Source organism: Microtus oregoni, unplaced genomic scaffold (genome assembly GCF_018167655.1).
Source record: "Microtus oregoni isolate MIOR12 unplaced genomic scaffold, Mior012 000134F_ref0000037, whole genome shotgun sequence".
Taxonomy (NCBI): Eukaryota; Metazoa; Chordata; class Mammalia; order Rodentia; family Cricetidae; genus Microtus; species Microtus oregoni.
In genome coordinates, this window is record NW_024544778.1 from 1283770 (window position 1) to 1309547 (window position 25778).

Below are 25778 nucleotides of genomic sequence, written 5' to 3' on the forward strand. Positions count from 1 at the left end.
GACACAGAAGCTTGTCTAGCTGAGGTGTGGCTTTCCCAAACAAGTGCAGGCTCTGGCAGTGCTGTGACTGGATCATGTCTTCAGCTGGTATTGTGGAGGTCCTCTGCAGCAGCTGATCTGTCCTCAGAGTGAACTTGTCTACAAATGCTGAAAATGTAGCTTAGCTGGTAGAATGCTTGTCTAGTGTGCACAGAGCCCTGGGTTCGTCCCCAGCACTAAATAATTGGGAAAGATGTTGTGTGTGTGTGTGTGTGTGTGTGTGTGTGTGTGTGTTTGTGTGATGCCAAGACTTAAGACATGGAGGCAAAGCATCAGGAATTCCAGGTACACAGAGTGTATTGGAAGCCTGACTAGGGCACATAGAGTTCATCTAAAAATAAAAAAAAAGAAAGCAAAATTAATCTAAGAATTAATAGAGTATAGAGCAAATTGAAGGTTCCAAGACAGATACGGGGAATCCACCTCTCCCTGAAAGCTCAGCAAGGTGTTAAACATTGTTAAAACCCTTTAAAAGTTACTGTTAATGGCAGGCTCACCAAGACCTTTACTGTAAGCCTGCCTGGGGTGCTTATTTTCCTGTAAATAAATGAACATGTGGGGATGGAGCAGGCAATTTCATTCCATAATGTGCAACTATTGGATTCTGACTGTTTTGAGCAAAAGGACTCTAAGTCATGTAGCCAGCCAACTACACTTGTGACAGCATAAATGCCTTCAACACGCTGTGTGGATCATAGAGGGCAGCCTGGCTCCTCTAGGTGGCGCTCTAGCAAGGGTGGTTCCAACAACTTGTAGGGGACTCTTTGCTCTCAGGAGCCCTGGTGAACTCTTATAAGCATTGGAGACAAGCTGTGGTTAATCTAAACCCCCTACTCTGGCTAAATAAACAGGATGTTCAGACATATATAAAGAGTTGGTGGGATAACCTGCTGTGTGCCTCTTTTGATATTGCAGTATTGGGGCCAGAAAAAGAAAAGGCTGCTCTCTCTCTCTCTCTCTCTCTCTCTCTCTCTCTCTCTCTCTCTCTAAGATAGGGTCTCACTATCTAGACCTGGAATTTGCAATGTAGACCTGCCTTGACTCAAAGAAATAGAGACCCAGATATGACAGCCAAATGCTGGAACTAAAGGCATGTACTGCCATGTCCAGCTTTTATATTTTTTGATATGTATGTTTGTATGTTCAAGTGTGTGTTCACATATATGAAGGGATACCAGAAACCAACATCAGGTATCTTTATCATTCTCCATGGTCTGGTTTGACACAGGGTCTCTTTCTGAACATGCATCTTGCTGATTCCAACAGACATGAACCGTAGAGATCCTTCTGTCTTTGCCCTCTGCCCCACAGTGTTGAGATTAAAAGCACTTTCCACCACACTCAGGATATTTTTTTTGCATGGTTGCTGGGGACCAATGGGTGCAAATCAAATGCTTTACCAACTGAGCCATCTCCCAGCTTTTCAAAGCATCTTGCGAGTGATTCTTTCATATCTACTTTAGTAGTGCGGGCTGAGTTGGTAACATGAGGAAAGCAGCCCAGAAGTGGGGACATGGGAGCAGTGGTATGTAAACTTCTTTTTGGTTGCTGAGATGAAATATCATGACCAATGTAACTCACAGTAAGAAAAAAAAGATTTTCTCTTATAGACAAAAATGACAGAAGAGAAACACACAGGGGCAAGGCAGGATGAACAGAAAGGGAGAGAAACATCTCCAGCTACAAACATGAAGATGAGAGAGCAAACTGGAAGCAGGTGGCGTTAAGAACTCTCAAAATCTCAAGGGCCACTGCCAGTAACATACATCCTCTAGTAAACCTGCAACCCCATAAACATCCCCAAAGCAGCCCCACCAACTGGGAATCAAGTGTTCAAATACACAATAATACGGGAGACATGATCATTCAAATCCCACAGGTGTTGGCAGTTGAACAGTAAGACCCAAAGACAAGACCAAGGAGAGACAGCTGGCCAGTTGAAGCTGAAGAGGAGACAGCTGAGCAGTTCAAGAGCTCACAGACACAAGGTTGATAAGGGAGAGGGGCGAGGAGGAGGAGAGAAGACCACACAGGGCCGGTGAAGAGTTCCAGGTATCTGTCAAGCTCACAACTGAACATAGCCGCTTTCCTTGTCAAACTCCCAGAGAGCAGCACGGTATTCTTCAGGAGGTGAGTGGATAAACAGAGGTCTATCCAGTTAATGGAGTATTATGGAACCCTGGAGTGAAACTTGCTTCCTGCTGCCCAGGGGAAAGCTAGCTGTATGTTCCCAAGGGACGAAACTGAGATAGTTTCTTGTTGCTTGAGGCCAGCATGTGACATTCTGGATAGGACAAAACATTGCAGAATGCATGTCAGTGATTCTAGTTCATGGTAATAACAGAGTGCCAAGGGCCACATGTAGAGACAGTGAAATGGTGCCATGGACCTGTCGTGGCAGGGGAATGTCATCATACACATGTCCTAACCTTGGGGATGTCCAGAGTAGACAGTGGGCACCTGCTTGCAGTGAAGACACCCGGAGTGCTGCTCCCAGATTTAAACAAACAGATCTCAGGGAAGGGCGAACTCAGAAGAAAGGACAAAGGGACCCCTGTATCCTTTGCCTCGTTATTCTAGGAGTCCCAAAACCCTTACAAATATCCAGAAAGAATTCCTCAAAAGTTGTTTAATATGAAAAGACACAGAGAGGGGGTAAATATGGTTAAAACTCAGTCAAGGGCCAAGTCAGCAGTTTCACGAGTATTAAAGAACATTTGCTAAAGAGACAGGGAAGAAGGAATCTTCTTATCCAAACAAGGTGAGCTGCGAGCCCAGGTATTCGTGTGCCTTGAAAGAACAGTGACCCAGGGACACAGGCACCTCAATGGTGCCTACAGGAGGCAGAGGGACACTTGGATGCAAGCAAGGAATCAGTGCATGCATACTGTCAGGGGGTGCCAGACCACATGCACACCTGGGGTGAGGGGAGCAGGGTGACTCAGTGGCTGGCACTGGTGGGTGGGATCACCTGCACTCAGAGGGTGGATATTGGTCTGGGTGGGCCACCTTCATTGGGTGGCCGCACCCATGTGTGAGGTTGGGGTCATGAAACCTGAGGAAGCTGCTGTACCTAGGTCTGTGGTTAAGGGGTTCCCCAATCTGTTCAAGGTGAGAACTAGGGCACCTGGCCCCAGCTCTCTCTCCCCCCCCTTCAGTGAGCTCAGCAGTCAGCCCCCAGGGGACCCAAAGACTCATTTTTTTCTTTTCCTTTCTAGCTCACCAGACATTAGAGCAAGGATGAAGCTGGAGAAGTTAATAGAATCTCAAGTCTGTCCACTTCCTCAAGGGGGTATTCATTGAAATGGCACCCAGGTTTCGCACTACTTTCCCATAGCTTTGAGCCCAAAATACCCTAGACCCCAACTGCACCCCATTTTTTTGGTTCTTCTATTCTCGGCCGTTTCCTACTGACCCCAGCATCACACGGTCTCCAGATCCTGAGACCATCAATCAAGTCTTCCTCTCTCTGTACAATCAGCTACAGGCAGGATTTTTGGTCATGTGTCCCCCAGTCAATGTTCGCTATGGGTCCAAGGGCATGCCCTGCCTCTATGCGGAATGGCTATACCAGCTTGTCCACGGAGACCAGATGAAGATCTGCTTTGCTTGCTTCAAGGCAGCTTTCCTGGAAAATAGAAGATTGCTGGAGATGGAACACTGGGTAGAAGAACCGTGGGAAGATGAGAACATGGAACTATCGGGGTCGGGAGCCTCACCAGAGGAAGACTCTGAGCTGGAAGAAAAGTCTCAGCCAGAGGAAGACTCTGAGCCGGAGGAAGAATCCCAGCCGGAGGAAGAATCCCAGCCGGAGGAAGAATCCCAGCTGGAGGAAGAATCTCAGCTGGAGGAAGAATCTGAGTTGCAGGAAAAATCTCAGCCAGCAAATGAATCTGATCCAAAGGAAGAATCTCAGCCGGAGGAAAAATCTGATTCAGGGGAAGAATCTCAGGTGGAGGACTGGTTAGGGGAAAGCTGGGCAGAGGGCCAAGAAAATAAGTTTCATATTACAGTGGACGTCACTAATCCTGACATCCTGACCCCAGGCTCTATAGGGACCGAGCTGCAGCCTGAGGAAGCTGTACTACTGGACCCACGCCCTGAGGATTATGACATGTATTGGGCCTATCCCTGGAAATTAGGTAGGTTCTCTCCCTGCCCCCACCAGTGCATCATCCCCCCTCTGTCCTTCTGGGATATTTTCAATACGGACCTACATTCTGACGAACCTCTATTGTTGGAGTTGAGCCACATCTGGCCCACGAACAAGCTGGTAGAATCCTGTTTGAAAAAACAGAATTTCTTCTTGGTGTTGTGTGGCTCCGATACCGGCTGGTACTTGGTGTCAATGAATCCTTTATGGGTAGTGAGGACCCAGGTAAACCGCTGGCAGATGATGCTGAACGCTGATGCCTTGGTGGTGTTCTACCTAGAGGCTGGACCACAAAAGCAGGACATGAACCGCTGGAAGCTCGGCATGTTGGAATCCTCAGAACTGGGGTTGGAGCTGGTGCCTGCCGACTGCACCCTGCGGAAGAAAGGTTTCAAGGTGCACTCCTACCTGCCCTGGCAGAGTGACACCCTAAAGGACTGGGGCAGGGAGCCAGGGGAGAGGCTGTTTGTCAAACATATTCGTTTTCTGAAAAACTATTGAACTTCCTCTTCTGAGCCTTCTTTTTGAATCCCGAATATTGAGGCACTGATACTTAAGCAGCTCCTATTGCCCCACATCCACAGGGAATACAAAGAGCAAAAGGGTGCCAGTTCTGAGCGGCAGGGGAACGGTTGGTCCAGAATTTTAGGGGAGCATCTTGGACAGTCTAGGACCTTCGGGACCTCAGAGGGAAGTCTGGCATGTTTACACCAGGAGTTTAGCTGGGCTCAGCTGACTGTTCAGTGTTTGGAAGGTGAGCATTAGCTATATGTGCAGGTGGGGTGTTCTGTATTGGGTGTCCTGAGTGAGTAGTCAGAGTCTTGTCCACTATATGCATGTCCTCTGAGGTCCTGGGTCACCTGCTATGTGCTGTAGTTATTTCCTGTCTTAGGGGGTCATGATATTGGGTTTCAGGGTTTACCATACAGAGTATTTATGCTCTTTGATTTTATTCATGACCTTTTCACTGTTTCTGTTGAATAAAGTTGGTGTTTTAAATTTTATTATTTGATGTGGATGGTTTTCTCTTGACATGGTGTCCTTATACTTGGAACTGCAGCAGCCAGAAGGGGGCGTCAGATCTCCTGAGGCTGGAGTTACTGAGGGTTTTGAACACTGTGGGTGCTGGGAATCAGAGGTGGGACCTCTAGAAGAGTAAGGAGTGCTCTTACCTGCTAAGCCATCTTTCTAGCCCCAGTTCTCAGTGTTTAATGGATGCCCCGTGCAGATTTCCACAGTGGGTTTGATGGAGAAACGTCCTTCCCCACTTCTGGCTTCAGGGTTTGAGGGCTTTCAGTCCTACGAAGCTGGGGATGGGGCACAGTGGGTTCTGATCCCTCTGAGTCACGTGAGGAGAATGTATCCCCAGTCACAGCCTTCATAACCAGCGGGAGCCCGTGTGGAAGAGCTGTGTGTCACTGATTGACACAAGTATCTGCCCTAGAGGTTGGCAGGGATCTGTGTAGCGTTCCCCATGTCTGATCTGCTCGTGTGAGACCGTGAGACAGTGCTAGTGAGACCTCAGGGTGGGCATGCTATGCATAGAGGGAAGGACACACAAGGGGACAAGGTGCCCATGGACCTCATCCATGGACTCTGAGTGCCCATTGTCTTCTGCCTGTGCGTGGCCCATCTAGAAATTTCTGCATATCTGCGTGGCCCTGGCATACCTGGTGATTTAAGTGGTTTAGTTATTAATGAAAGTAAGATTCTAATCCTGGAGGAATCTTGCTGATTAGTTAACAACATGATAGGATCCAACTATGAGTTTTCTTTGCTTTATTTTTTTTCTCTCTTTGAAACAAGGTTACTCTGTAGTCTAGGCAGGTAGGCTCAAACTCAAGATCCTCCTGCATTGGGGTCCTGATTTCGGGGATTACAGGTGTTTGCTATTACCCACGTCAAGCATTGCTCTTTAACTAACTTTGAGTGTCTCTTTTCTTCCTTGTCTTCAGGGGTCTTAATTCTTGACAACAGGGTCTGATGCTCATTCTTGGAGAGAGAGCATCACACTGCGGTATAAAAAACACAGCACAGTATGGAAGCGGCAACCTTGGTGTTGGCTTCAGTGGTCTGGAGCCTGTGGTCTGTGGGTAGCTAACTCTTCCTCCCAAACTTGGTCTGTTCCATCTGTGGTGATTCATCCTATCTCTCTCTTTCTCTCTCTCTCTCTCTCTCTCTCTCTCTCTCTCTCTTCTCTCTCTCTCTCTCTCTCTTCTTCTCTCTCTCTCGGGAAAGCAATCAATCACAGCAAACACTTTGTTGTTGTTTTGTCTTCATTATGTAATTTTACTTTTATCGTTGTGTGTGTTTGAGAACGTGGGTTCACATACAACACAGTACACGTGTGCAGGCCAAATGACAAATTTCAGGAGTCCACCGGCTTCTTCCAGGAATGATCGCTCAGGTCATCAGAAAGAGATTTTACCTATCAAGCCATCTCATTGGTCCTTAACCGGTTTTGGGGTGCAGACCCTTTTGGGGGGAGGTTTAATTTTGTTTTGTTTTCTTTTGTTACACAGGGTTTCTCTGTGTCTCTTTGGAGCCCATCCTAATACTTGCTCTGTAGACCAGGATGACCTTGAACTCAGAGAGACCCGGGTGCCTGCCTCAAGCAGTCAACAATATTTGGGGGCAGGGGTGGGTATTGAGAGAAATGATTTGTTTGTCTCACACTTCCACATTGCTGCTCATAACTGAAGGAAGTCAGGACTGGAATTCAAACAAGACTGGAACTGAAGGCAGGTAACACTCTCAATAGCTGAACCACCTCTCTAGCCTCACAATCATTAACAAAGAAAAAGAACAGAAAACTATTAACAGTCACACCTGTGTAACAACCTGCACAGGTAAGAAGGTCATGCACCAGAGAACACTTCAAAGCATCAGGACATAAAATGTGGAGATAAACCCACCTATGGTTTGCACTGGGAAAACACCCTTGTCAATTGCAGATGATGTGTGAGCCTGCAGCCTCCTGATTACTCAGCCAATGAGGAAAGAGGGGAAGAAACCACCTTGCAGGGTTATAAATGCAGGGCACACTCCACCCTGAAAACCCCATCCACGTGTGTGCACACAACAGGGGCTTCCTCCTGCCACGGATTTCCCACAGACCACACCCAAACACCTGTTTTCTCAGAAATCCTTTATTTAGTGGGAAAGAAAAGTTAAAGCGGCTGCTCTCTGACTCAGGCAGAAAATCAGCAGCAATGGCCTGCCCATGTCTCTTAAGAAGAGGAAAAAGGCAGTTTGTGTTAGAATGGCTAGGATGCAGTAGGATATTTGGTTTGGGCATTTAATTAGGCGAACCAAAGGAGCCTTTAGCTTGCTGGACTTCTGTCCTCATCCTCAGGAAGGATTGTGGCATAGGAAAGTATCCATGTACGGGAACAGGCCTTGCTGCTAGCCTTGGGGATGTAATCTAACAGGTTTGTTTAGCAAGGCAGAGGGAAAGCAAGAAGGACAAGGCCTGCTACAGCTGTGCTTGCCATGCTGGCACTGAACAGAATCTGTTCAAAAAGTTTAAAATTACTGTGCCTAAGAGAACTACAAAACCAAATGGGAGCCAGGCGGTGGTGGCAGCGCACGCCTTTAATCCCAGCACTCGGGAGGCAGAGGCAGGCGGATCTCTGTGAGTTCGAGGCCAGCCTGGTCTAGAAGAGCTAGTTCCAGGACAGGAACCAAAAAAGCTACAGAGAAACCCTGTCTCAAAAATAAAAAAAAAATAAAATAACAAATGGGACTCTCATATTTTAAGGACTGTTCAGTATCCGTTTTGTAATACCTGGTCTTGAACAATTTTAACAAAACTATTACTTATGCAAGTTAATATAGGTCACCATATATCACAATTTCTAATTGTCTTAATAATAAAAATCCAGAGTCAGATATTGAGGTAAATGCAGAAAGAACAGGAACATAAAAATCAGTCAATAAAGAGTCTTTTATCTCTACCAAATCCTCACTATAAAAGGGGGAAAGATTATATCTCTAACAAATACTCAAATTGAATGTTCAGACTGAAAGCCCTGAGTTTCTGTCTCCTCCCAACTTATATTCCTGTCTTTGCCCATCCACATCACTCCTGTATCCACCTCCCTGGTGCTGGGATTAAAGTCATGTGAAACCAAATGCTGGGCTCAAAAGTGTCACTCTGTTTCTCTTTCAGACAGATTCAATCTTGTGTAGAGCAGAGCAAGCACCCTTGAACTCACAGAGATCCATCTGCCTCTGATTCCAGAGTGCTGAAATTAAAGGTATGAGCCACTACTGCCTGGCCTCTATAGCCCACTAGTGTGGCTAGCTCCCCACTCTGATCATCAGGCATGCATTATTTGTTAGATCTTAAACAAAATATCACATCATCAGTTTAACTGCTGATTTTGTTGCTGTAACCAAAAGCTTGTTTTGCTCAAGATGACCTTCTGCTCACCTGTAAATAAATAAACTTTATTCTCTTTTCCTTTATGAACCCCTGGCTTATGGGGCTGGGAGCTACATTTGAGTATAGACCTGGAGCCAGTATATGAAGCAAAAGCTTCTTCTTTGTTACAGTGTGTTAATGGTCAAACTGGTGAATGTCTGAAGGACCCACAGACCCATTCATGTATCACTTCCAAGGCAGAGAGCTTCCCGCTGTGTCAAAGTGGAGTAAGCTAGCTGTAAGCAAGGAATGCCACATTAATTCTCCTCCCTTTTGACTATGGGTGCAATGTGACGAGAGGATCGAGGTTCTGCCTTTATTGAGTAAAAAAGAAAGAAAGAAAGAAAGAAACTATAGTGTGTGACCTCAAATTGTAAGCCAAATAAACCTCTCGTCCCCAAAGTTTCCTTTTGTTAGTGAATTTTATCACAACCACAGAAATGAAGATGGACCATCCTCTGTCTACCCATACATGAGCTTAGCAAAGGGACTTATCAGCAAGTCAGGAGTTCCCTCATGAAAGTCTGACCAGAACAAGTTGAGAAGAAAGCAATGAAGACCAGGTGACACGTGAACACTCACAAATATTCCTGAAGAGAAGCACTGTTGGACTTGTTGGGTCTTCCTGTAGGGTAAAGGTCCAATCGCACTTCAGGGTTTCAAATGCTATCAAACCCACCAATCTCAGAATTCAAAATCCTACGAATCCCCACTGTGGAAATCTCCACCCTGCAAAACCCTGCCCTGAGAAACCCTTCATATAAAACTTGCCTCCTGCTCAGATGCCTGCTGCTTCTCTGTGGAGCACAGGCAGCCACCATCTGTGTCTTTCCCAATAAATCTCTTGAGTGAGGTTTGTTGTGCAGTGCGACCCTGTGGCTCCTCACAGCCAGGATAGATTTCCCCTCAGAGCCGCAGCACTTCCACTGGGGAAATCTTTCCCCTCAATACTGTACACCAACACTCGCCTGAACCATGAGGGACAGCACAGGAACTGTCTCCTACCTGACTTGAAGAGTCAGCAACACAACCTGGTTATATGGGAAGGAGGGGTATGGCAGAGGTTTGAAATAAAGAACTCTGATTTTCTCAGTCCCATGCCTTCTGCGGGACAGGGATCAAGTGGTAGTTCCTTCTCACCCTAAAGAGATGAAAACAATTTCAGCGGCATTGAGTGGACACAGAAGCTTGTCTAGCTGAGGTGTTGCTTTCCCAGACTAGTGCAGGCTCTGGCAGTGCTGTGACTGCATCATGTCTTCAGCTGGTGTTGTGGAGGTCCTCTGCAGCAGCTGATCTGTCCTCAGAGTGACCTTGTCTACAACAGAGTGACAGGAGGTGGGACAGTCAGGTTGCTGAGATAATATATCATGACCAATGTAATGCAGAAAAGAAAAAAATTATTTTCTCTTATATACCAAATTGTTAGACGAGAAGGCAATGTGGGAGGGGAGGAGGTGGGCAGAACAAAAAGCAAGAGAACACATCACCAGCTACAAACATGAAGATGAGAGAGCCAACTGGAAGCAGGTGGGGTGAAGAACTCTTAAAGTCTCAAAGGCCACCACCAGTGACACACTTCCTACAGTAAGCATGCATCCCCAAAGCAGCCCCACTGGGAATTAAGAGTTTAAATACACAATAATACGGGGGCATGGATCAACCCAACCCCACAGGTGTTGACAGTTGAACAGTAAGGCCCAAAGACAAGACCAAGGAGAGACAGCTGGCTAGTTGAAGCTGAAGAGGAGACAGCTGAGCAGTTCAAGAGCTCACAGACACAAGGTTGATAAGGGAGAGGGGCGAGGAGGAGGAGAGAAGACCACACAGGGCCGGTGAAGAGTTCCAGGTATCTGTCAAGCTCACAACTGAACATAGCCGCTTTCCTTGTCAAACTCCCAGAGAGCAGCACGGTATTCTTCAGGAGGTGAGTGGATAAACAGAGGTATATCCAGTTAATGGAGTATTATGGAACCCTGGAGTGAAACTTGCTTTCTGCTGCCCCACGGCAACTGGAAAACCTAGCTGTGTGTTCCGAAGGAAGGAAACTGAGATAGTTTCTTGTTGCTTGAGGCCAGCATGTGATATTTTGGATAGGGCAAAACAGTTGCAGAGGGCATGTCAGTGATTCTAGGGCCTGGGGAAGACAGAGTGCCAGAGACTGAACTGGTCCCGCTGGCCCTGTGGTGTCGGGGGCTTGTCATCACCCCCGTGTCCTAACCTGGAGGATGTCCAGAGTAGACTGTGGGCACATTTTTGAGATTTTAACACCCACAGTGCTGCTCCCAGATTTAAACAAATATTCAGTGATTGTTCCGCTCAGGATGGAGGCCACTGGAAAACTTCTCTCTTCTGGTTGGCTTTTCCCTGTGTCCCGGACTCCTCTACAAATAAACTTCAGACAGAATTCTTTCAAGAGTTGTTTAAGAAAGAAAAGACCCAAGCCGGGCAGTGGTGGCCCATGCCTTTAATCCCAGCACTTGGGAGGCAGAGTCAGGCGGATCTCTGTGAGTTCGAGACCAAGCCTGGTCTACAAGAGCTAGTTCCAGGACAGGCTCCAAAACCACAGAGAAACCCTGTCTTGAAAAACCAAAAAAAAAAAAAAAAAAAAAAAAAAAGAAAGAAAGAAAGAAAGAAAAGACCCAGAGAGGGGAAAATGTGTTTAAAACGCAGTTGAGGGCCGAGTGGGCAGCTTCACAAGTTTTAAAGAACTTTTACTAAAAATACGGAGAAGTGGGAACCCTCTTTTTCAAACAAGATAAGCCGCAGGCTCAATCTCAGGCCTTCGTGTCTCCTAAAGTGAGAGTGATTCAGGGACATAGGGCACCTTGGGTGCAAACAGGCCAGCAGTGCATGCATCCCATGAGGGCTGCCAGGCCGCAAGTACATCTCGGGGCCAGGGTGATTGAGCCCCTTAGCTTTCTACATTTTGGGGTTCATGGGAGATATGTAAATAAGTTAGAGCATCATGGATATTGGCCCTTTATAAGGCCCTGGTGCTGTGACGGAGGAGCCTTGCTGGGATAGGCATCCATTAGCAGGTTTACTGGGAGTTCAGGCAGGCAGGCGAGGATGGGAAGGGGCTGAGAGGGTGGCTGGGACAGATTGGGTGGGTGAAGAGGGTCTGGGTCTGCGTGGGAGCGCATTGGGCAGGGGATCCAGGTTTAGTCTTCCCCTTCCCGGCCTCCTCCAGTTGGGAGCCTGGCCATGAGTCCCAAGGAAGCTGCTGAGCCTGGGACTATGGTGAGGGAGCCTCAGTCTGCTCAAGGCGAGCAGTGCACCTTGGGGAACCTCAGCCCCAGCCCTCCTCCCCTCGGTGGTCTCAGCAGCCTGCACAGCAGGGGGCGCCAAGCCTCATTTTCTTTCCCTTTCAAGCTCCCCAGACATTGGAGCAAGTGTGAAGGTGGAGAAGTTTCTGGAATCTCACGTCTGTCCACTTCTCCAAGAGGGTATCCATTGCATTGGCACCCAGTTTTCTCACCACCACCCCATAGCCTGGAGCCCAAAGTACCTGAGACCCCCTACTGCACCCCATTTTCTCCCATTTCTCCCATTCTCGGCTCTTCCCGTCTGTCCCTAGCATCACGTGGTCTCCAGATCCTGAGACCATCGATCAAGTCTTCCTCTTTCTATCCAATCAGCTACAGGCAGGCTTCTTGGCCATGTGTCCCCCAGTCAACGTTCGCCATGGGACCAGGGACATGCCCAGCCTCTTTGTGTCCTGGCTATACCACCTTGTCCACGGAGACCAAATGAAGATCTGCTTTGCTTGCTTCAAGGAAGCTTTCCTGGTATTTAGAAGAATGTTGGAGACAGGAGATTGGGACGAGGAAGAGTTGGGCAATGCGTTTGTAGAACTCTCAGAGGAAGGATCTGATCCGGATGCATGGCTGGGGTTGGAGCTCACTGGGTTCCAGAGCTACGGGTATTTGCCACAGACCGTCACTGAGCATGTGGGGCCTGGATTCCCAGTATCAGCCCCTGTATGGCCGGCACCCCAGCCTGTGCCTACTGATCTGCGGCCTGAGGAAGCTGTACCCCTGGATCTGGGCCCCGAGATTGATGACTGGACCCAGGCGCTTCCCTTGAGATTAGGCGTCTTTTCTTCCTGCCTCCACCGGCTGCGCATCATCCCTCCTCTGTCCTGGTGTGATATTGTCGATTTCAACCCATATCCTGGGCAACCTGTATTGTTGGAGTTGAGCCCCATCTGGCCCATGCAGTTGCTAGTAGACAGCTTGCTGGAACACCTGAAGTTTGTCACTGTGTTGGGTAACTTCGATGGCATCTGCTACTTGCTGACAATGCGTCCTTGCTGGGCTGTGAGGACCCAGGTTCATCGCTGGCAGATGTTGCTGGACCCTGGTGAGCTGAGGAAGGCCTATCTACAGAATGAACCTAAACAGCCGGATCTGTACCGCTGGAGGCTGAGCGTTTTGGAGTCCTCAGAGCTGGGGGTAGAGCTGGTGCCTGCTGCCTGCAGCCTGCGAAAGGGGGGCTTCAAGGTGCACTCTTACCTGCCCTGGGAGAGTGACACCCCAGACGACTGGAGCACGGATCCAGGGGAGAGGCTTTTTATCAAATATATGGAGCCTCAAAGGGACCTGAGTTACAGCTTGCACCGTCACTTCATTGATAACTTCATCTCCTGATCCTTCCTTCCTGACTCCCAAATAACTCAGGCACTGATCCTTAGGCAGCCCCCATTGCCCCAGGTCCCCAGGGAATATGAAGAGCCAGAGGTTGCCTGTTATGAGCCGCAGGGAACGGTTGGTCCAGAATTTTAGGGGCGCATCTGGAAGAGCCTAGGGGCTTCGGGACCTCAGAGGGAAGTCTGGCATGTTTCAGCAGGAGTTTAGCTGGGCCCAGCTGACTGTTCAGTGTTTGGAAGGTGAGGACTAGCTATATGTGTAGGTGGGGTGTTTTGTATCTGGTGTCCTGAGTGACTAGTCACAGTCTTGTCCACTCTGTGCATGTCCTCTGAGGTGACCTTGCGTGTGCTGTAGTTAGATCCTGTCTTAGGGGTCATGAGACCGGGTTCCAGGGCTAACTGTATGGAGTATTTATGCTGTTTGCTTTTATTTGCCTCTTTCGCTGTCTCTGTTAATAAAGTTGGTGTTTTAAATTTTATTATTTGACGTGGATGGTTTTCCCTACACATGGTGTCCTCATACCTGGTACTGCAGCAGCCAGAAGAGGCCCTGGATCCTGTGGTTACCCAGTTATTGGGTAGCTAACTCTCCCTTCCAAACTGGGTCTGTCCCATCTGTGGTTCGCCCTCTCTCCCTCCTGGTGAAGCATCCATCACAGCAAACACTTTGTTGTTTCGTCTTCATTATTTAATTTTACTTTTATTATTGTGTGGGTTTGAGATGTGGGTGCACACACGCCACGGTTCACGTGTGGAGGTCAGAGGACAACTTTCAGGAGTTGACTGTCTTCTTCCAGGAATGGCCACTCAGTCTGAACGCTGGTGGCGCACGCCTTTAATCCCAGCACTCGGGAGGCAGAGGCAGGCGGATCTCTGTGAGTTCGAGGCCAGCCTGGTCTACAAGAGCTAGTTCTGGGGCAGGCTCCAAAGCTACAGAGAAACCCTGTCTTGAGAAACCAAACAAAAAAAAAAAATGGCCACTCAGGTCATCTGCAAGAGATTTTACCTATCAAACCATCTCTGTAGTATTTAAACCCTTTGGTATGTGGGTCTTTTTTTTTTTTTTGCTTTGTTTTGTTTTGTTTTGTTTTTGTTTTCTGATAAGGGTTTCTCTGTGTCACTTTGGAGCCTGTCCTGGAACTCGCTCTGCAGACCAGGCTGGCCTCGAACTCACAGATCTGCCTGCCTCTGCCTCCCGAGTACTGGGTTTAGATGTGTGCACCACCACCAGGTTGTGCAGGCCTTTTTAAATCAAAAGAAATGTATTCACTGATTGATTTGTATGTGACTGTGTGCACACCAAGTCCAGAAGAAGATGTCAGATGTTCTCTGTCTCTGTGCCTATATCTGAGGCAGGGTCTCTAGTACACCTGGATCTTGTGTTTTTCTCTTCCCAGCTGGAGCCTGCAAGTGGCAGGTATCCTCTTATATCTCTCTACCTCCCTCAGAACTTAAGATGCTCCCATGCTTTAAACACCTGGATTGCTGCATGGGTTCTAGGATTCAAATCCCAGCCCTTATAATTGCACAGACAGCTGAACCGTCTCTCCAGCCTCCCAGGCTTTAAAAAAATTTGATTACAGTTATTTATTGTGGGGGTGTGTAGGGGTATGGATGTGAGTGTGTCACACCACAGCATGCATTTAAATTGAGGTGACATTACACACCAAAATTATTTGAAATGAAAAAATCAACGGCACTTGACATGTAGGATTATTTTCTCCTTCCTTTCACTACATGGGTCTATGGGATTGGCCTCAGGCCATCAGTCTTGGCGGAAGTGCCTTTCCCCACTGAGCCATTTCACTGGCCCTTCCCAGGCTTCTTTTTGAGATAATTCCACCACAGCGTGATATTCTAGGGAGTGGGGTGCATCATAAGGAGAGGCAGTCCAAGGAGCTCACCATCTCTGTTTAGTGAACCTGTGCTACATTCTCAGTTCCTCTCATCTAAAAATGAGGAAAAAGCATCTGATCTAGCATAGACTAAGAAAGAATTACACACAGGTGTATTGGTGCTCTTAGCAACATTGTTCACAGTAGTAAAAATTAAAAGCTAAATTTCCAGCAAGCCATGAGCAGATACATTGTGGCAATCCGTACATGGTAACAAAATGGCATCGCGGGTGCCTCCTGGCAGCATAAATGGACCTCGAAAGCATCATGCTGAGGGAAAGGGCTGTGAGCAGAGCACAGACTGTGTGGCTATGTTCATGAAAGATGTTCAGAGTAGACCAGTCCCTTCAGGACAGCAGGCGGCCACTAGAGTCTGGGAGGGATGGCTGAGTGGGTATAGGGCAGCTCCTAGAGCTCTGGAAATGTTCTGGAATCAGGTGGGGGAGGGGCTGTGCACACTGTGAACTCATTAAGTGCCATTTAATTTTTCATATCCAATCACTTTGTCGTGTGAATGTCACCTCAAGTTCATCAAATGTTGCAGTTCACAGGTGCTGGCCCAGAGAAGGGATCACCACCCTTTTCTCAGAGCACCTGGGTAGAAAATCATGTCTATTGCCTGTGGAAATGCTTCCACAATCCTATGGCTCCTGCGTTTGAAGCTGTACCAACATCACTCTGCATTTACAGCTTGCCAGGCTCCTGAAGACGGTTGTTCCAAACAATGAAAAACTTTCTGTCGTTGACTTGACTCCAACAATTCCCTGAAACGTTGGCTCTCCTGCTAGTGTCATTTCATAGATGATCTAACCCACAGCCTGACTCTGGTGGGCATGTTTTCCTGGAAATGGAATGGAGGAGCCGTGGGAAACAGCTAAGGTGTGCAGCGGAGGGTGTAGAGCCTGTCAGAGTGACACATGAACTCTTGTCAGTGGAGGGAGAAGAAAATGTATAAATTGACAAGTGCATTATGGTGTCATTTATGATAATGTTTCAATGTAGCATCATTAACTATACACTGAAAAGCCACACATGGTCAAAGACCAAAACATCTTGGGAGTTGCTCCAGTCTTAGAGAAACAGTGCCTGGGGGGGGGGGGGCGGCGGGGAAGGAAGATGGGAACACGGAGGAGAGAGGGGTGTTCCTAATTACATATCAATATGAAATAGCTATCAAGAAGGACCGTCATTTTGTGATTTAGGTGGAGACGGTGTCTTTTAATCACTTATGCATGAAAAACAATGGTGGTGATCACATTGACAATGGCAGTGCTGGTGGCAAAGTTGGTGACGGTGACGATCATGGTGGTGGCAGTGGTGGAGATGCTGATGATGGTGGTCGTGGTGGTGAGAATAGGAAGATGGGGGAGATCTCCCAGGAGGGAAGCTAGAGGAACAAGGGTCCCACCTCTTAGACCAGGCTCCTCGGTTGGTTTCAGGGTCAGTGGGAGGTCGGGGCAGTCCCACTGCAGCTAGACATGGAAGAGTGGATGCTCCTGTCCTACTTATCACTCGGGAAGGAGAGAATGGCCATGCTGAGAGGAGAGAGGTTTCTGAAGTTGTATGGATCACAGATCGGGGTTGTTCCTACGTATTGTGAGGAGATGCAGCTTTGGTGTTCTTCTTGCAAGAAAATTTGGCCTTCTGCTCTCCCTCCGCCTTTGCCACGCCCAGAAAGTCTCCCCATGTTCACCATCTCCTCACCCAGGACACTAGGTATTTGTGGATCCTGAACTGGGACCTTTTTTCCAAAAGTCACTCAGCCTTTTGGGACCAGAAGACAGCAGTGTTCAGACCCCATGGTCTCTCTCTGCAGCAGGAGGCCCCTGAGGCTGATTCTCAGGGAAACTAGGGTATTAGATATTTCTCTTTGCCGCTGTTTTCAGCTTTCAATAGCGTGGGGATTCCCGGTCAGGAACAGGTCTGCATTCAGCCCACCTGCCAGTTTTAGAGCTTCCGTCTCTTGGGATCACTGGGACGTCTGAGGCTGTTCACTAATCAGTGGCCCCTCTCCTCAGCTGCAGACTGGTACAAATTTTAATTGATTTCATTGTGGTCATCGTCTCTCCAGCTGGGTCTCAGAGCTGAGGGGAATGAGGCCCAGAGGCAGGAAACTGCAGTGCCAGAGACTGGAAGTAGGGGAAATTATTCTCTGTACCAAAAGACGCACCTCCTGGAGATGTGGAGTGGTGGCAGGCTATGGGGTGCTCGAGCAGTGGGGGCAGGGAGGTGAATGAATCCCCCGCTGTGGCTGTATCAAGGTGTAGCCACAGCACCCTGGGAGGCATCCCAGCCTCTGATGTGGGTGGGCCTCAAAAGCCATCTCTGCACTGAATACTTTGGTTCCCTGGGTCTGCCCAGGATGTCAGGGGCACATCAAAACCTAGCTTGTCTCACTCTCAGCCTGCTCGTACCTTTCCCAATGTTTCCCATGAGAAATTGCTGCTCTTGTAGACCAGAAGGGTAGAGAGAAGGACCGCTGGCCTTTCAGCACCTAGTGGTATACTTATAAAGCATTGGGCTTCTTTAATAAGTTGAAAAGCCCCTGTATGCGGGCTGGATGTGCACCCAAGAAAGAGATCCCCCCCAAACTGGTTCCTACCCATAAAGCCTCATTTTTTTTTTTTGCAGAGTGTGGTAATGCAATTAGAAATGAGTTCTTTCAGAGAAATTATCGTTCTCAGACATAATGAAGCCATTATGTGCAGAGCACAGCTTTAGAAGTCACATTTAGAGAAAGTGCAGGCGGCGCGATCGCAGCGTATGATTTAATGGCCCATGAAGTGACTTGCAGATAGGTAGGATGCTTCTTCTCAGAGCACAATAGATGTGGGTACTGTGGGAAGCATTTGCCTTTGGACAGCCCAGGTCTGTGTGAGCACTTGAGCCCCTGTGGACTCTCAAGTTCCCCCTGTGCCCCTGAGAAGGGTTCTCAGATGACCTCCCATTTCTAGCTCTGAGCTTTCCCTTCGAACCCCTTGCTTGTGCCCTCACCTCTGCTAACCATTCTTGGGATGACCCAGCAACTCTATTGTCCACGGAGTTTGTCCAGCATCCACATTAGATAGGCATTGGTCCTTCAGAAAATGGTGTTGCCGTGTGGCTTGGGGCTCTGTAGGATCAAGGACTGCTGGGATTCAGCTCGGTGGAGGGCTTTCCTAGCTGTACTAGAAGGGGAAATGATGTCAAACAACAAGGGCTCATAGCTGCTGCTAGAAGTGCAGAGAACCAAGAAACAACTGTGACCATCCTTGGTCATTCATGTGTCTGGCCTGTAGACATCCATATATCTGGGCTTACTGACCTGGACAGCTTCCCCTAGGTAAACCATTGGCTTCTAGAGGCCTTTCTCCATAGCCTGAGCTCACATTGGTTGAATAGATCGAGGCTCTGGTTCCGCTGTAAGGAGAGTGAAGATATGACTTCTCACCACTCCCTGTTATTTGAGGCCTTCCCAGCTTCCAGGGGTCCCTCTCTACCTATGGCACAGACACAGTTGAAAGTGGGGCCCAGTGGCCCTATACCCCAGAGAGATGCCTACTGCAGTCTGGGGTCCAGTCTCCAGCAGCACAGGAGTTTGTGACTGCCTTTTTCCCTAAACCCCCTCAAATAGAAAAGTCTAACTTGGCTGACTCCGTGGATTCCCATCAAACACTCTTGATGGTTTCCTTCTTTGTTCGTTATCTTCTTTATTCTCTCTCCTATATCATGTTGTTTTACAGCTTTTCTACCCCAATAGAATCTCCTAGACAGTACAAGAGTCAAAACAGCTGCCTTCCATTTTTCAAGTGAATGATTATAGGTAAAAATGTGTTTTTCATCTCACTCACATGATTAAACATTTTATTTATAACTGGTGAAAAACAAGTTATTCCGAAAACCAACATATATTTATAATCAAGCAACTTCTTATACATTAACCTTGTGTCAAGTAAGGTGTTCTTGTCAGGTCTTTTACTAGCAGGCTGCCTTTTGCAGTTTCAAAGGAAGGGCCAATTACTTTATTACTTATTTTGAAAGGTAATCTTATATGGAATAATAAAGGAATCACAAACCTAAACTTTTATATATGAAAAAGAATCAGTCAGCTGTACTTTAAATCTTTAGGGTGCTCGATGGCACTGTGTTCGAGATCTTGCAGGGGCTTCTGGAGATCCAGCATCTCACCGAGAAGAGCCTGCGACTGCGTCTGCAGAACGACCACCGAGTGCTCAGGCAGACCCTAAGGCAGAAGCATCTGGAAACTCAGCAGACCTGCCGGCCCCACAACTTGCCCATGCTCCAGGCAACCCAGCAGCAGAGCATCGAATCCGGGAGGAGCCGCAGACAATGGACCGTAAGATTGTCCTGGAACTGGACCGGAAGATCGCCGACCAGCAGAGCACTCTGGAGAAGGCAGCAGTAGTTGGTTTCTACGTGACCACGAATCCTTAGGAGCTGTTGCTGCAGATGAACCTATTGGAACTCATCAGGAAGCTGCAGCAGAGGGGCTGCCAAGTGGGGAAGGCAGCCCAGTGACCAAGTGAGGGGCAAGGGTCCCTACTGTCCTTCATTGCCTAGGATGACTGGCGGATGCCTAGTGACCGCCTTGTTACTGGTGCCAGAACGCTTCATGGAGCAACTGACTGCTCAGCAGCCAACAGGTGTGATCTTTGGTGAGGAGACGCTGATGAGGCAGAGACTGCATCTGCTACCATCCTCCTTCCAGGTGTGGGGAGGGGTCCAAGCAGCAGGAATGGCATCGTGTGAAGTCTCCATGACTGACTGTTGAGTGGGACTGTCGGTTCTAGCGCCTTCCCTTTGGGTATACCCACATTCCCTCCAGGCTTGGTTTTGCCTTGTTCCGGTGTGGCCTAGAAAAATAAAGACCCCACCACATGGTTTGTGTCCATGCTAGCTAGGATCCTTTCCTAGTGGCTCTGGCCATGGTGGAACCAGCAAAGTAGTAGCCACTATGTGGCAGTGGCTTTCTGGGAACCTTCATCCAACAACAGATGGAAACAGAGGCAGAGACCCACATCGGAGTAACTTTGTTATTTTCAAAGCTTTGTTTCAGCTGTGATGCACTCCGAGACCTGTGAACACATCTCCCAACATTAAGGATTAAAAGAATTTAAACCAGCTGGGCTATTGGGACTCAATTGTTAGTCATCAACTTGAGTCACAATCCATTGCAGCTCTGTAGGTGAGACTCACAGACCCTGGCTGTAAACAACCCTTGTATTTATTTTCATTCATCAAAACTCTCTATAAGCTATTGTTGTTGTTGTTGTTGTTATGATTAAATTAGACAGTATAGCTTGCAGGGGTCATCTTGACAATACAAAGATAAAAAATGTCCAGTAGAATGGGGTATTTCCAAGAGATAAACACACTATAACACAGGCAGTGGAGATCACACATCCACTCACAGCATGCTAGATACCAGAGAAAGAGCCGCAGCAAACATGTAAAGGCACAGCAGAAGCAAAAGACATTCCAGGGTCTGTAGACTCTTGACCTTGCCTAAACGAGACTGACCCATGAGAGGATTCGCTTCTGGTGGACTGACTCCTGGAACTTCAATTACAGCTCGCTGTTCCTCTGGCATGGCCAGCGGCAGTTGCCCACCAGAAGGCTTTCTCGCTCTCCTGGCTGGAAGTACAGATCCTGAGGTGGGAACCAGGATTTAAAGTGATGTGGGAATCAGACTGCTTGGTGTACAGGGTGGGACAGAAGAGGAGAGACTTGAACCAGAGGAGTGTGAGCAAAGGGAATGAGGCCGGGGGACCACCCTGAGGCCTCATTCAAGCCTCCTCAGTCAAGGTCTTCTTTCAGACCCCAATTGTGTGGGAGGTTCTTCTGCTTTTATTGGTTAATGAATAAAGAACTGGCTTGGCCTATAGCATGGGAGGAGGAAGGTGGAGTCAAAGAGACACCATGGAGCCGCCAGAGACAGATGCTGGAAATTTTACACAGTAAGCCACAGCCATGTGGCAATACACAAATAATACAAATGGGTTAAATTAATATGTAAGAGTTAGCCAATAAGAAGCTAGAGTTAATGGGCCAAGCAGTGATTTAATTAATACAATTTCTGTGATTATTTCGGGACTGGGCAGCTGGATCAAACAAGCGACTCCCCCCTCCTACACCCCACATCTGAGCTCCGCATAGGAAGCGGAACCCCACAGAGTAATGTCTGTGCATTGTGTTCTATGATGGTCTGGTTCCCATCTTTATCAGCTGGGGTTAGCCACTCCACAGGATGCCTTTAACAGGACCTCCACCACAGATAAGGGTAGACTGGAGAGTGGCTCCCTACAGCCCAAGTTTGTTGATATGGTCTCTCCCAGAAGACTGAGCCCCAGAGAATGTGGAAGCAACCACATCATTCAATGTCAGCAACGGGAAGACTACAGGGTTGCTACCCAAACCTAGGCACCTGTCTACTTTGAGAATGACTGATTAATCATGGTCCCACGGTTGTCCCCCTATTCATACTCACGGCTCTTTACAGTAACTCATAAATCTTCGAGCCTCGCTCTGACACTGGTGGTTAAATGAGGTGTGGAGAGAATGAGCCCCCCAGCATACACAGAGATCCTTCCGTGTAGCAGAAAGGCAAAGTCAGGAAGCCGAATGGCAGTGCGCTGCTTTTCTGGGATCAGCGCCCGGCCAACCCCTCTGTGGCAGCGACCTCGGCCCAGGTCCGGCGCCCATCTCCGCGGAGGAACCCTCCCGAGGGCCTGCGCGGCCGGTTATTAATACCCGGACCGGCACATTCCCAGCTGGCAGGGGGACAGGTGGCTGCTGCAGCTCAGGAGCCGGCGTGGTGTGGAACTCTCGGGAGGCGGGAGACCCACACCGCACCGTGTGCCCCGCGCCGCCCCGCCTGGAGAGCGCTCGGGGACAGACATTCCTTCCGCGCGAGTGACATTAGCCAACCTGCGCTCGCGGTGATGGCCACTGGGTCTCGAGTGTCTGAGTGACTGGACGCGGGCGCCTCTCTTAAGCCCCGGGCTGGGAGGCAACCGATGGCTTCGTGACAGACAGAGGTGAGCACACGGTTGCGGGCTGCACAACCCCAGGTGCATGAACCTGGGCGCGCGGGGCGTCCGCCAACCCCGAACCCAGCTTGCACTTCTCTATCCCGGAGGGCGCGGCCCGCCGGAGTCCCCGGAGTGCCAGGGAGCGCCTGTGTGCTACTCGGGGTTTGGTGGGTCTCACGGCAACGCACGCATTGGAAAGTTTCGCCCTCCCTGGACCGGTGACTGGAGGGGCAGTCGTGGCTTCTGCTTCTTTCGGCCTTCCTAGCTGGGCAGGAGGACCTCCGCGTCTCTGGGGCTGACCTGTGAGGTGAGACAGCAATGGGGAAAGGGCTTCGGAGCAGACGAAACTAGTAGCTGCAGGTGTGGAGACCATGTCTCCTCATCCTAGACCTGCCTGATTCTTCCGCTTTGGCTGAGGGGAAAGAGCACTTCTAGAAGCCATTTCTAGGCCTGGATGTTGGGGAGGCCTGTGCAACTCTGGGTCTTCTCTATCTGCTTCCTCTCAGAAAGTTCACCCTTTAGGTCCACCCTCTAGGCCTTTCTTTTTCTTGTGAGGTCAACCTAACCGAGCAAGAGCCCCAAGATACTTATACAATAAATATAAGAAGCTTAGAGGGGTTTTTGTTTTGGTTGGTTTGGTTTTCTGAGTCAGGGTTTCTCTGTAAAACCTCTTTTGAGCCCTGGTTGTCCTGGAACTTGAAACTCGCACTGTAGACCAGGCTGACCTCAAACTCAGGGATCTGCCTGCCTCTGCCTCCAGAATGCTGGGAATAAAGGTGTACGCAGCCACCCCTGGTTGGAGCTTAGAGTTTTTTGGGTTGGGGGGGGGTTGTTTGTTTGTTTTACATGTTTACCTGTGTGAGGTCCACTGATGGCAGGGAATGTGCATACCTAGCTCCAGGGACTTCCAGTGTCTCTCTCTCTCTCTCTCTCTCTCTCTCTCTCTCTCTCTCTCTAACACACACACACACAGACTGCTTTGACCTCCTGTAACCGTGACCTTCTCCGTTAATGAACTTATCTCAGAGGGAGCCACATTTAAGCTCCTGCTTGCTACTGTCCTTCAGAACCCTGTCTCACCCAGACTGCAGTGCTAGGCTTTTCCGTTTCTGTGGGTCATTTATAAGGAAGTTTGGCTTTATTCTATTGCTGCTGCTATTTATGGTCATTTGGGTTGTTTCAAACTCATTAGACATGAAGTTGCTGTTCTTTGGAGTGTCAGTGGGATCACTGGTGACATGGAACGCACCTGTTTCGCTTCGTTGGAGAGCCAAACTTTTCCGAGGCTGCTGTAGCATTTCACGGTCTCAACTGGAGTCCCTGAGGATTCTAGTTATAACCCCCATAACTCAACAACAGGTGCGCTGATCTTTCTGGACATAGGCATGTAACGAGTGTTTTTCTGCCCGGCCAGTCAGCTCCCAAATAATGACACAGAGACTTATTATTAACTATGAAAGCTCGGCCTTAGCTTAGGTTTGCTCCTAAGTTCTAATAACTTAAATTAACCCATTTATATTAATCTATGTTCTATCACGTGGTGTTACCTCTCTTCCAGCTTGTGCCTCCTGTTTCCTCTCCGTGTCTCCTGGCTACTCCCATGTACCTAAATTCCTCCTCCTCTCCCTTTCTCTCCCTATAGATCCTGCCTGTACCTCCTGCCTCTGTTGGCCGTTCAGCTTTTCTTTACACCAATCACAGCAACCCACCTTCACACACTGTGCAAACATCCCACAACACAGGCACGCTGTGTGTGTGTGTACATGCGTGTGTATTTCTTAGAGTTTCTTTGTGGTTTTGATTTGCATTTCTCTGACGGTAACAAGCTATGCAGAACATCTTTTCCTTAGCTTGTGGCCTTTGGGGTATTTTCTTTAGACATTCCTGCTCAGTTTGCCTCCCCACAGCCCATCCCACAAATAGCTAATCACTCTTTTCTCTATGGTTTACAGTTCTCACGTGTATACCGTTCACTGGTCCATTGATCTGATGTATATTTTATCATCTCACCTTTACTTACTTCATGAAGCTCTTCATTTTGATGAAATTTGGGGTTTTGTGTTTGTTAAAGACATTTCTATTGATGTGTACGAATGTTTTTGCTTGAATATATGTATGTACTACACATGTGTACCTGGTGCCTGAGGAGTTCAGAGGAAAGTGTCAGATCCCCTGGAGCTGGAATGACAGATGGCTATTAGTGGCTGTGGCAGTGTGAATGAAAATGGCCCCATTTATGAGGTCTCAGGGAGTGACACTATTGGAAGTGTACCACTGGGGTGGGTTATGAGGTCTCGGAAGCTCAAGCCAGGCCTAGTTTACCATTCTCTTCCTGCTGCCTGCAGATCCAGATGTAGACCTCTCAGCTATCTCCCCATCCCTGCACCACGTCTGCCTGCATGCTACCATGCTTCCCGCCATGACGATAATGGACTAAGCCTCTGGACTGTAATCTAGCCCCAGTTAAATGTTAGCGACTTTTCGCAGCAATAGAACCCTAACTAAGACAGTGGCCATGTGGGTGCTGGGAGAGAGGGGAGGCTGTACTACAAAAAAATAAAATAAAATAAGTGGGCATGGTGGCACACGTAGGAGGCAGAAGCAGGTAGATCTTTGTGAGTTCAAGGCCATTTTGATATTCTGACCTGCATAGTTCCGGGCCAGCCACAGCTGCATAGTGAGTCTTTGTTTTAAAATAAAACCATTTTCTGGGGGGTGATAAGATGGTTCCGTGGGTGAGGGTGCTTGCCTCCAAGACCAAGTTAGAGCCTAAAGACCAACCTGTATGGAAAAGAAGAAAAGAATCAATCCCAAAGGTTGTTCTAACCTCCACATGAACACTGTGGCATTCATACACAGACACATACACTCACACGTGCACACACGCACTCACACATGCACACACACACTCACACTCGCACATATGCACACACACTCACACATGCACACACACTCACACATGCACACACACACTCACACATGCACACACACACTCACACATGCACACACACGCACACACACTCACACACGCACACACACTCACACATGCACACACACACTCACACACACTCACACATGCACACACGCACCCACACATGCACACACACATGCACACACCCACTCACACATGCATACACACATGCACACACGCACTCACACATGCACACACGCACTCACACATGCACACACACTCACACATGCACACACACTCACACATGCACACACACACATGCACACGCACTCACACATGCACACGCACTCACACACGCACACGCACTCACACATGCACACACACTCACACATGCACACGCACTCACACATGCACACACACTCACACATGTACTCACACATGCACACGCACTCACACATGCACACACGTACTCACATGCACACACGTACTCACACATGCACACACACATACACACACTCACACACACATGCACACACACACGCACTCACACATGCACACACGTACTCACACATGCACACCAAATAAGACTGCAATTTAAACAATTTTTTAGAAAAAAGAAATATTTTCCTGCCGTGGATCCTAATATTTTCTTCCACAGGTTGTTTTGATTGACTG

At 48.4% G+C, this 25778-nt stretch overlaps 2 protein-coding genes and 1 pseudogene across 2 annotated transcripts; all 3 read left to right on the forward strand.

The window, feature by feature from the left end:
* Positions 1–3541: 3541 nt before the first annotated feature.
* On the forward strand, positions 3542–4693 carry LOC121444602 (testis-expressed protein 19.2-like). Its single transcript, XM_041646462.1, has one exon. The coding sequence runs from the start codon at positions 3542–3544 to the stop codon at positions 4691–4693; it is 1152 nt and encodes a 383-aa protein (XP_041502396.1).
* A 5576-nt stretch (positions 4694–10269) lies between these two features.
* On the forward strand, positions 10270–19679 carry LOC121444604 (annotated as a pseudogene).
* On the forward strand, positions 12278–13267 carry LOC121444579 (testis-expressed protein 19.2-like). Its single transcript, XM_041646412.1, has one exon. It carries the CDS (start codon positions 12278–12280, stop codon positions 13265–13267), a length of 990 nt encoding a protein of 329 aa, XP_041502346.1.
* Positions 19680–25778: the final 6099 nt, after the last annotated feature.